The sequence below is a fragment of the Barbus barbus genome (assembly GCF_936440315.1).
Source record: "Barbus barbus genome assembly, chromosome: 31".
Taxonomy (NCBI): Eukaryota; Metazoa; Chordata; class Actinopteri; order Cypriniformes; family Cyprinidae; genus Barbus; species Barbus barbus.
In genome coordinates, this window is record NC_136759.1 from 2882327 (window position 1) to 2895114 (window position 12788).

The following is a 12788-nucleotide window of genomic DNA, read 5'->3' on the forward strand; positions in this document are numbered from 1 at the left end:
GACGTAACATTTCTGTCACACGCTAGTGGTATTCGACCAATCACAACGCACTGGATAGCTGGCCAATCAGAGCACACCGCACTTTTTAAAATGATAAGCTTTGTAAATATCGACGCGCTTCAAAAAGCAAGGAGCTACAATAATATACGGTATGTGGAAAATGCGTTTGTTAACCTTAAACTGCGTAAACTAGGGATGTTACGATATCAAAATCTCACGATACGATATTTACTGCAATATTTAAAAAGAAAATGTACAAAATTTTCATTTGTACTTCATTTGTATATTTTATCGTTCAATTTATTGTTAAAAGTCAGTGAATTGACTCAACTAGTGCTGTTAAACGATTAATCGTGATTTATCGCATCTAAAATAAAAGTTTTTGTTTACATAATATATTTGTGAGTTCTGTGTATACTTATTATATATAGGCTATATATATACAAACACATGCATGTATGTATTTAAGAAAAATATGTTGTTTATATATTAAATATATTTATATATAATGTGAAATATAAGAATATAAATGTATATGCGTGTAAATATTTCCAAAATATATACTGTGTGTGTGTGTATTTATATTTACATAATAAATATGCACAGTACACGTACATATATTATGTAAACAAAAACTTTTATTTCGGATGCGATTATTCGCGATTAATCGTTTGACAGCACTAGACTCATCCCTCTTTAAATTTGTGGGATACTGTCTCAGTCTAAATTACATTCACACTGGTGTTTTAGGAAGCCAAACAAATTAGAAAATAAAAATAACAACACATTGCATTACACCAAATACACAAAACAATGTTATTTTTAGCATCGTCATATGACCCCTTTAATAAGAGCATGTTTCGCACCAAAACAAACACAAATTCACATAATTTACTTCTCTTACCTTCTCTCTGCTGTCGAGTGCTGAGCCGTCTGGTCGTGTACGAATGGTGAACGGCGTGGACAGCCGGAGCAGAATGTTCTGGAAGGAGCAGGGGATTCTGGGAGAAACCAGCTCAAAGCTGTTGCTGAAGGTGAGCGTCCGGTGCGGGTCGCTCTTGGCCTGTTTCCGAAGCCCCTCCCCGACCTGCAGGACCTCCATGTTGGGTCCCAGAACCAGGTGAAAGGGAAAGGCCCGGCAAAACGTGCTCAGACCGATGCGCAAATCCAGAGGCGAGCGCGACAGCTGACGAGAAGCGGCGGCGGTGTGCGACGACGAGGATGCGGGTTGAGTCCGAACCTCTCGAATGAGGAAGGACAAACAGGTGGGAGATGAAGACGAGGGCGGAGATGGGGATGAAGAGGGGGAGGAGTCCGTCGAGAGCTCGCCATCCTCATTGGCCGTGTGTAGCCACGAGGAAGGAGCTTCCTCCACTGAAACGTCCGATTGGTAGATGCGACGGGCGGCAGCCCGGATTAAACCCGGCATGGCCACACCCACTGTAGGATCGGGGTTGAAGCAGTGGAGGAGGAGAGTCCCTCCCACGTCGCTCTCCGCGTTGGTCTCTTCGCTCTCCTGAGGAGCGTCTTTGCATAGGAAAGAAGGAGCCTCGGACGACGCTCGGCGGCCGCAGGACGTTCTGATGTGTTCTAGAAGTGCGTCGAAACCATTGAAGAAGTCCTGCAGGTTTCCTCCGAGAGCTCGTAGAACCCTCTCGTTCTCCTCCAGACACAGACCGAAGAATTCCTCCCCAAATCGGCCGCGGATGTCGGCAAAGTCCACGCCTGTGAAAAATAATGCAAAAAAATTATCAATTTGCTTAATCTTTTAATAAAAAAACAAAAAATACAAAACTGTTCAAAATAAATTTTTAAGAAATAATTAACACTAATAATAATAAAATATTTAATATATTTTAATTTAAATATTTGTTAAACAATTAATATATTTTAAAAATAAATTATTGCTATCTTTGTTAAAAATATTTTATTATTTATTTATCTATTAATATATATATATAAAAAAAATATTTATTTATAAAAAAAATAAAAAAATAGTTTTAAGTCTACCAGGGGGTGGGGTGGGATGGGTTGAGGTGGGTTCTAAATTTGCACAACTGCTTTTTGTTTTATATTACTGTTCCCAGAAGAGAATTCAAGAAACAGTTGTTAACAACAAAAAATTACTGCATTTATTTAACAAGGATACATTAAATTGATCAAAAGTGGCAGTAAAGGTTTATAATGTTACAAAAGTTCTTTTGGACTTTCTATTCATCAAAGAATCCTGAAAAATCAAATGTATCACAGTTTCCACAAAAATATTGAGCAGCACAACTGTTTTCAACAAAATCAGTGTAATCGGATAATAATCAGAAATGTTTCTTCAACAGCAAATCAGCATATTAAGGTTCATGTGTAATAATATATCATAACTTTATTTTGTTTTGACTGTATTTTTGATCAAATAAATGAATCCTTGGTGAGCAGAAGTATGGAAGCTTGTTTCTATTATTGGATTTAAAAAAAAAAAACATGAAAAGGTAATTGCAACTATTTATCTAACAATTCTGAATTCATAATTCTAAAATAGAAACTCAACTGCTAGATGTAAACTTGCAAATGCGAGAAAAGCCTGAATTGTGACACTCTAAATAAACTTTAGATTAAAAACATTCAGAGGAATAAAATTCTGAATTGTGAGATGTAAACTTGCAGAAGTGTGAGATAAAAAAAGTGTCAGAAAAGTTGCAATTACCTTTTAAATTTTTTTTTATTCCATAGCAGAAACAAGCTTAAGAGACTTCATAAGAGAACTTCTTAAAACATGAAAAAATTTTACCAACCCCAAACATTTGAACAGTGGTGTAGCCTATATTTAAACAAATTAATATTTGTAATATGTAGTAACCTTTGAGTAAAAGCAATGCAGCACTTGAGAGGTAATATGGCACGTCATCAAGTGGATTATTGCTTTAATAAACATAGCAGCATTTTTAACATATAACATACAGTCACAGATTATTACTGACATTTACATCGGAGTGAACACGACTCATGTGATCTGTATTTAAGAGAACTATCTGTTTTATAAACTTGCTTTTACATAAAGATGGAAAGTTTAAAGGTCTGGCCCCCAGCGAAACCATCGATTACCAAAATAATCAATCGCTGCAGCACAAGCGCGTCGTGAAACACTGCGGCTCTGCTGCATAAAAGCGAGATGCGCAGTCGGTTTAGCTGGGCAGGGCTCAGTTCAAATGGCTCATTGCGGTTTATTTATAAACGTGTTCTTATTAGGGATGGCAGAGTTTGTATCTTAGCAACAGCTCGGGAATGGAGACTGCAGCAATGGAGGGAGTTTTTAGGAAAGTGTCAGTGAGTGTGTATTGAGGTCAAAGTTTTGCCGTTTCGTGTGTGTGTGCGCGTGCACTACAGCTGCACGATTTGGTCAAAATCATGAGACATATTGCATTTATGATACAAAATAATGCACTTTATATTGTCAATGCATGCTAAAAATGAACCACTTTGCAGGCAAAAAACTACTGAGACAACATAAAAAGTCCCATGCATGCTTGAGTATGCAAAGCACATATATTACTCTGAGGCATGCATGACATATACTGTATTTATTCAATTAAATTGCAGCATTTTAAGGTTTAATAATTGCACAAGGACATATTGTGATTTAGATTTCTTCGATTGATTGAGCAGCCCTAGTTTGTACTTACCTAAAATAGTTGCTGTGTATTTCAGTATTCCTGAGATGTCAGTCTGGCTGTCACAAACAAAACACTTCTGATCATCTGACAAGCTTCGTGCAAACTCTTGTCCACTGCAAGAGAAAGAGAGTTTAATTAACATTTACCAGGGTGTGAGTAGATAAAAGGGTAACCAAAATATCAAAAGAAAATATTAGAGCTCAAAGGCTCCTCCTTCATATCTGAGAACTGAAGGTCTTAATTTCATCCATTTAAATTTGCATTGCACCTTTCTAAGATATTCCTATCGATGAATAAAAATAGAAATAAAAAGTATTTGGACTCATTTCTAAATGTTTGCATGTCAAGTCAAATTTATTTGTATAGCATTTTTCACAATACTTCAAAACAGCTTTACAGAAAATCATGATGCTAACATTTATAATATATTCATATCTTAAAGTCTTTTAGTCACATTTAGCAGATTGGAGCTGGGTGATAATAATATAGTTACTATATAGAATATACGTGGATGATAGTATAGTTACATTTTGAGACAAAATAAAAAAGATTTGCTCTATCGTATCGTTTTACATGAGTGTACTGTATGAGGATAAAGTTAGACATACTTTTATATTCAACTTCAAATGAAAAACTGTCCAAAACAATTTGAGATCAAATAAAATAAATAAAAACATAGACAGGTGAGATTTGCTTTATAATGCGTGCCATCACACTTATTTTCATTTATTGTAAAGAAAACAGGACACATTTTACAAACAACTTTTGACAAAAACCTAAAAAGTAGTGTTCAAAATTGGTTACTTTATGCTATTTTGCATCACATGAAGTTTAATTCGTTTTAAATGTGAATTTGGTGTCAAAATACTGCATTGGAAGAGCATCCACCTTATCTTGCGATGAAGAGGTTAACAATTTTCTGTGAATGTGTGAGACTTCCAGGCAAGAATAACAATATATTTGCTCTACAAACCAGCATGTTTATAATTTTAATGTATTATCATAATCATATGTTAACAAACACCAATCTGCAATATCAAGCAGCACTGTTTTTCCACAGGGATTTGTACCATCTCTCGCTATGTTGAAAAATATGTTTTCTGTATATATAGAACAGTGTGCATGTTTTAATAACTGATTAGGATTTGTTTTGTTTTTAGAAAATTGTGTTTTGTCTTTGTTCATTGTGTGGTGATATGTATTTCTTTGTAACTTTGTTGTCTATCTTGACCTGGACTATCGGTAGAAACGATATTGCATCTCAACGGGACCTTCCTGGTTAAATAAGTAAACAAATAAATAAATATAGGTCAAATAACTGAATGGAATCAGACCGGAAGTCCCGCACATTAAAAATAAGGTGGTCTACATATTTAGACTTCTGTCATTTTGATCGCAGACTTTAGTATCTTGGTATAATTTGAGACATTGTTGAGATCTGAAACTCTATTTTCTTAACATAAACATAAAGGATATCGTATTTCTCTATGGCTTTGTGGATGTATTACCTTATTTCCCTCTGTCTGTAAAACTCCACTGTTCTCTGCAGGGCCAGCTGAATTGTCTGGGTCTAAAAAGAAGAATAACAAAGCAGTCAGAAGTTGCTCGACCCATATTCACGAGTGACACTACAAAGACACGATTTAACTGGTAAACAACAGCACTCTCATCGCACCTGTCCAAACACTGCTCCTTTCACGGGATCTAATTCAAACGGAGTCAAAAGACACCAGACACAACAAAAACAAAAGTTAAAGCAACTGTATGTATTTTTTGTGTTTTTACCTGAAATTTCAGTTTCAAAACTTCAAAAGTTTGACGAGCAGGTGCGAAATTCCGCGAAAACAACGGATTGGTTTACGGCAACAACAAATGCACGTGTAGCCTATATTTACGACAGTGAATTCCAATCGCTTAACCGTAGGGGGCTACAAAGTCGCAAAAATCCATAAAACTACATGCAGTCGCTTAAAAAAACGTATTTTCTCAATGGAAAGTAATTGATGCTAGATTCCTTTGGTTGCACATAGCCTATTAAAAATTACTGTATTTTTTTTTTCTGAAGTTGTAAATAAAACAAAAATAACTGGAGAACTATAATTAACAACAACATAGCCTACTACTTTAGTGTTTACTTGCCATTCCTTTGTAATTGTGAAATTTACTAGCAATTTCTGATTCTGAAAATTGTTTCTACGCCACTTTTTTCAGTAATAAGTTCCACAGAGATGCAGTTTAAGTTCTAACTAATTAAACTAAGTTGGTAAAAGGTGTTGTTAAACCGATAGTCTCTATTGGATTTGTCTGTTTGTGCCATGTTTGTGTGATTTGGTGCTTTTTAAAGGGATTTACAGTGCTGATCTACCTGTAATGGAATACACCCTTAAGCCCTATCCAATCAACTGCCTTTATCTCGCTACCACGGCAACAATATTCCAATCAAAATCCTCCTCATTTCAGGAAAGCTCTTAATAGCTCAAATCCAGCTTTACCTGGCCAAATCTGCTTTAGTGAGCTCACAGCAGTCTCTCTCTCTGGAGAAATTAAACCTGATTTATAATGTAACACTGCAGAGAATCATAAGAATTACAATAAAACGCATTATGCTAATGAGAAGTTGGGGGAAAATCACCTTGATTGTTGTGAAAATAATGTCACAGTGCAAAAAAATCTTTATGGTCTTTAAAGTGGCTTCATTTTCTTCATGCTTTGTGTAGTCATCTGAAATGATTTCTATTATTCAGCAAGGATGCATTAAATTATCAATAAAGACATTTATAATGTTCTAAAAGGTTTCTATTTCAAATAAATGCTGTTGTTTTGAACCTTCTATTCATCAAAGAATCTTGAAAAATAAAATGCATCACAGTTTCCACAAAAAAAAGTAAAATGAAGCAGCAGAACTGCATGAATATTACTCTGTTTCTTGAGCAAATCAGTATATTAGAATGATTTCTGAAGATCGTGTGACACTGAAGACTGGAGTAATGATGCTGAAAATACAGCTTTGATCACAGCAATACATTACATTTGAATATATTTTCACATAGAAAACTGTAATTGTAATATTTCACAATATTACTGTTTTTACTGTATGTTTGATCAAATAAGACCTCTTTCAAAAGCATTGCTGCAATGCATGTTGGGATTGCCTGCATGCAACAATATCTTAGATTTCGACTTAAACTAGTTACAGAAAGCATCATGAAGTCACCATCTACCTTTGGGATCAGTCTTTGCTTCAGGAGGAGTATCTATGTTGCCTAAAATGTTGTCTGTAGGCAGTTGGCTAGCTTCTGAAACAGAGCTTTTCATTGTTTGCAGAGCTCTATAAACTCAGTGGAACACACTCAAAAAACAAAGGATCAATGTTATCTTCTAAAGAGCGTGTTAGTGTGCGTTCAGTGAACATTCCCCAAATGAGACAGACATGATTTTAACTGACATGCAAACATCTGCCGCTTAAAAGAACGTGAGTGAAAACTACAGAAAATACTGACGATCAGACGATGCCGATGCCATAATTAAACAACCTGTCATGCACTGTAAATAAATACATGCATAAATAAAAAAAAAATATTTTTTCAAAGTTGTAAATACGTTTACTGGGGTATGTTTTACAAGAATACTATTTCAGTCATTCTACTTCTAAATTTTGTTTAATTGTGTTTTGCTGTTTCTTTGGAATTAAATGTAAAATTTACTAGTAATTTCTGAGTGAGAATTGTTTTTTTTTTGGGTGTACACAGTAAACAAAAATTGAAGTTAAGTAATTTTTTATTGGATTATTGGAGTACATTTTACAACAAAATACAATTTCAATCATTCTCCTTCGAAATATCATGCATAATTAAATGTTACGTGCCATTTCTTTGTAATTAATTGTGAAATTTACTAGCAATTTGAGAAATTAAATTTATTTTTACACCAAATTTCTTTTAGTGTACATAACACTGTAGTTGACAAAAAATGGTAATATTTTACAGCAAGGTTTCATTAGTTAACAATACTTAATGTTTGCTCATGTCAGCTCAGGTCCATTAAATAATATTAACCAATCCAACTTTTGATTTTAGTAATATTTTTTGTAAATGTTGGAATTAACCTTAACTAAATGCTTTAGAAGGTTTTTTCATTTTTAGTTCATGTTAACTAAGGTAATTAACTAATATTAACAAATGAAAGCTTGTAAAATGTTAACATTTTTTTATTCAACATTAAAATTTTAAAAGAGAAGTTACATGCATGTAAAGATGTGCATTGTAATCAACATCTACAGATGCAAACAGATAAAGTGTAATAAAATAAACACTTGTGTGTTTTGAATGTGTTCTTGTGCTAGTCTGAAAGAAGACATGTTAAGGAAGAAAAATCTCAAAACTGACCAGTGCATAAAAAAACAAGCATTTATGTCAGTATACAGCTGGTGTTAACATATAATCCATCTTAAAAACAAACACTCACTCACACACACACACACACACATACGCACATACATTCTGGATTTATGCCATTGGAGCAGTTGGTTTGCTATGAACCACATTTGCAAGTGCCTAGTACAACACACACACACACACACACACACACAGTAAATCCACTGGAGTGAATCTCAAGACAAGAACATTCTGATGCAGAGATGCATGTGCTATCGCGGTTCTGCGGTACAGTGTGTGTTTCTTTGAGACCCAAACGCACCAGGGACCAGTGTACAGAGAGGTTATCCTGCCCTTTCACACACACACTCTTCTTTTCTACACATGAGACATGATGAATATGTAAGAATACATGCTGACACACACACACACACACACACACACACACACACACACAACACAGCAAGGCCTGAACAACCACATGGTCTACAATGATTCTCCATTCTCTCACACACACACACAATGAATGTAAGACAGTGTGAGGGATCGGGCTCTCAGACATCTGCACTGTCACCGGTTCTGCTGTTTGGAGGAGATTTACAAGCCGTATAATCCGCTCTCATGCACCGAGTCAAATCCATCATCATCATCAGTACTCTAACTGCATCTAGACTAGTAATACTGGTGTAAATGGTTAGAGAGAGTGGATGTGTTTCACTGGTGATAGTTCATATATGTTCTCAACCCTTCAAGTAACCATGGAAATTCTCTTGTGACGATAGATAGATGGATAGATAGATAGATAGATAGATACCACCAATCCATCTATTTATCTGTACTACACGCAAGTCTATTCTATGATTTTTTAAAAGGAAAACATGCTTTATGCCTTAAAATATCATATATACACTCTATGTGTATGTATAGCCTACTATCTATCCATCGATCTATACATAAACACACACTATATATCATGTGATTTTAATATATATATATGTATACATACATACACATACTACACTCTAGATTCTATCACATAAAATAATATAATAATTGTATATATTGTATTTACACTGTTTTCTCTTCAGAAATGTGCATCAATTATATATTTATAGTAATATATACATTATATATTTATACAAACACCCACATCATATATATCTGGACTATAACTTTGTGCATTATACATTAAGTTTCTGAAGAGAAAACAGCAGGAGCACATCTGCGTATATATGTACATGTGCATTTGTGTGTGTGTGTGTGTGTGTGTGGATAGATAGTTAAGAACACATCTCTGTGTATATATGAAGAATTCAGATGCAAAAGCCCATAAGTGCTGTCTGTTCATACAAAATCATGTTTTTTGTTATGTGATCATGTTTTTATTTTTTAACCTAATCAAAATAACCCAACTGGAGTTTGATTGATATTAACTGGAACGCACAATGAAAAAACATAATTTTTTTCAATTGTTTAAAACCGAGTTATCTGTTTTTTTGCAGATGAACACACACACACACACAGACAGGTACATGCTGAATTGAATGTAAGGTTGTAAGGTAAGGCTCGGTACCGTCGGTGAGGTGAGGCGTCTCAAACTCTCCCCGAGCGAGTCCAGATTGACGCGTTTACGCCGGGCGAGCCTCCTGCTGACGGCCGCGTCCTCGAACGGACACGAGAGCGTCTCCACAGGGCTCTTGCCGTTCCAGAAGACGCGAGAGAACGGGCACTCTCCGTCCTCCCCGGGGCTCTCCAGGTAGTCCGAGCCCATGGAGCTGAAGGATTCGGAGGAGATCTTCCGCGAGGACATGCTGCAGCCGGTGCTGGCGGAGTCATCAGACGCGCAGGCGACACAGAACCATCGCGGAACCGGTTCGCGCGCGGCAGAGTGAATGCAGCAGCAGCGCCAAGTGCGCAAAACCCAGATTCTATCCGCGTGGGTGTGGGGTGGGATGGAGCGGGGTGTTCGTATTACCGGATCCCGTCGGTGACCCAGCAGCTCCGTAGTCCGATGAAGACCCCCGGAGACCTCATGATCGGGTTTGACGCGGGGAGAGTCGCGTCCAGATGCGCGTAAAGACGAGAAATAGGCTATTCCACCGTACAGCGCGCACAGAACTAAGAAACAGCCAATCGGTTAACATACAGCAAAAAGCCTCTACACCCTCCTATGAGAGAGAGAGAGAGAGAGAGAGAGAATGCAAAGCAATGCTGTTCACTTTATATCACAGTGGCCGTGTTAAACATTGCAAGTATAGGCACTGTAATTACTCTAGAGATTGTAGGTTACATTGACCTTGTTGTAATGGCATGCACTGGGCATTATTCTAATATCCCGATGTCTAGAAATCAAAAAAGGCCTGTATTAATCTGAATTTGAGTAAATTTGTAATTAATTCTGGGTGCTTTGTGATGCAGGTATTTGTGAAAAGCCCAAACAAAGAAGCATGTTATGGAGTGATTGTTATAAGCATTAAATGAAAAGGGGTGAAAAACATCAATGGGCCTACATAGATGGACAAAAGCACCTTAGGAATCTCGTGACCTATATTTTTGCACTCACATGTGGTGTTGTCAAGAGCATGAATGAGAATTTAAGAGATTATTTAATTATGATTCAATTTCAGCAGAAAGACTAAAATTCTATGCTCAGCAATGGATGCTCTGCAGTGAATGGGTGCCGTCAGAATGAGAGTCCAAACAGCTGATAAAAACATCACAAAAATCCACACCACTCCAGTCCATCAGTTAACATCTGGAGAAGACAAAAGCTGCGTATTTGTAAAAAATAAATCCATCAATAAGATGTTTTTAATTTCAAATCGTTACTTTTGGCCAAATCTGAGTCCATAATCCATAATAACGCTTGGACTGGAGTGATGTGGATGATTGTGATGTTTTTATCAGCTGTTTGGACTCTCATTCTGACGGCACCCATTCACTGCAGAGCATCCATTGCTGAGCAAGTGATGTAATGCTATTTTCTTTATCTAAATATAATATTATAATGTTTAACATCATCACATAATAAATAATAATTTAAAACCATGTGTATTTGATTTGACCTGGATAATTAAAACCCTTCACAGACAGTGCTCTGTTCATCCACAATGTAGAGAGAGTGCAGGACCTCGAGAGAGAGAGAGCGAGAGAGAGAGAGAAAGAGAGAGAGAGAGAAAGAGAGAGACACAGACAGTCAGGTCATGTTAGCAGGGGTGAAGGTTGAAGACTGTACGCGTCTCTCTCCCTCCGATGCCTTCTGGATATTTCTCTTCTCTCTCCTTCTCTCTTTTCGTCCTTCACTCTTCTCCCAGCATCCCTCTTTCTGCTCCTGAGTCTGACCCACTTTCCCCGTTCTGCCTGTTTTTATTCACATATTAACACGGGAACAGCCTCATGCCTGTCTGACTGAGTATAAATAAACTAATACAGTGCCATTTGTTTGTTAAATAAAATTAAAAACATACTGAAAAAATATTATTTAACATTTATTGTGCATGGATACAATGACAATCTAAGCAAGTGGATTCAAATTAATCATTAAAGATAAAGCATGCAATTTCTGTTCCAGTAGCATCAGTAAGCAGAATTGTAAAAATAACTGTTTCCAAACAAGTTTCCATGAGCACCTGTTCAAGAACTGATAGTCCTGCCACTCAATTCATGCTATTTGTGCCGTTTCAAGCTTTTTTTGACCTACATTTATACATACATGGATATATTATATACACATACATGCATATATGTGTGCGTGTGTAAAATAAGAAAAAAATTAAAATATACATTATATATATATAGACAAATATATAATTACTCATCACATTTGTTATCATTTTGTTTTGATGTAAGATTACAAAAAGAAGCATTAATGAATTAAGATAAAGACTGGGGCAAAAGCATCTACAAATGCATCGTATAGCTCGTTAATTATATAATCACAATTTGCTCAAATTACATTCACATACACAAACTGCTAGCTGTGTTACCTGTGTGTGACATTTACTGGAGAAACGCCTCGTAAATCGAATGGAGATCTTCACGCTGCCAGTCTGTGTAGCGCTGCGTGACAAATTGTGCCATTCCGTGTTGTAATTATTTGTGTGTGTCAATGTCTGTAATGCCTCATGACTGAACAATAAAACACTCATTATAGCAGCTGTGAGGTCACATCACCATGACCTCCACCATCACCTGTGACCCCGAGCGATCTGTGTGAGTGCTGTTTAACACCCTCAGAAACATCAGCTCATCTGCTGTTACAGACCGAGTCCTGTTGTCCTTCTGACCCCAGTACAACAGCTGCTCTCCTGATGCAGTTACATAAAATACAAATCATGCCTGTAACTGGACGAGCAAAATTAACTTTACATGATTGTCCTTTTTAAAGCTAAAAACTATGAAAGCTTGTTTGAAAAAAAAAAAAAAGGTTTAACAAATAATGACTTTTTTTCTGGTAATTCTGAGTTTATCTCACAATGCTGAGTTTTTTCTTTCTTTCTATAAACTCAGTTGAGATGTTAATTTGCAATCCTTAGAAGAAAAGTTTTAGATTTACTCACAACTCACCACTGCAAGAAAATGAAATTTGAATTGAATTCTATTTTGAACTGAATTGTGATATGTAAAGATGGAATTATGAGAAAAAAAATCAGAACTGAAAAATTTTAAAAAAACTATGTACATTTGTGAAATTTTACATAGAATTACTTGCAATCACATTTTTTTCATGGCGGGAACAAAAAACAGAAAT

The 12788-nt window shown here is 36.1% G+C and overlaps 2 protein-coding genes across 2 annotated transcripts in view; both read right to left on the reverse strand.

Annotated features, from left to right (window-relative positions):
* LOC306851487 (guanylate cyclase soluble subunit alpha-2-like) overlaps positions 1-5547 on the reverse strand; it is a 44985-nt gene extending 39438 nt beyond the window's left edge. The window contains exons 1-4 of the mRNA XM_079387765.1: positions 5451-5547; positions 5174-5235; positions 3675-3778; positions 905-1725 (exon numbers count right to left, since the gene is read on the reverse strand). Coding sequence (XP_079243891.1) covers positions 905-1429 — 525 coding nt within the window. The 5' untranslated portion in view covers positions 1430-1725; positions 3675-3778; positions 5174-5235; positions 5451-5547. The remainder of the gene's footprint in view (positions 1-904; positions 1726-3674; positions 3779-5173; positions 5236-5450) is intronic.
* LOC306851007 (claudin-19-like) overlaps positions 1-12788 on the reverse strand; it is a 564676-nt gene that overhangs the window by 539244 nt on the left and 12644 nt on the right. The gene's annotated exons all lie outside the window — the stretch shown is intronic.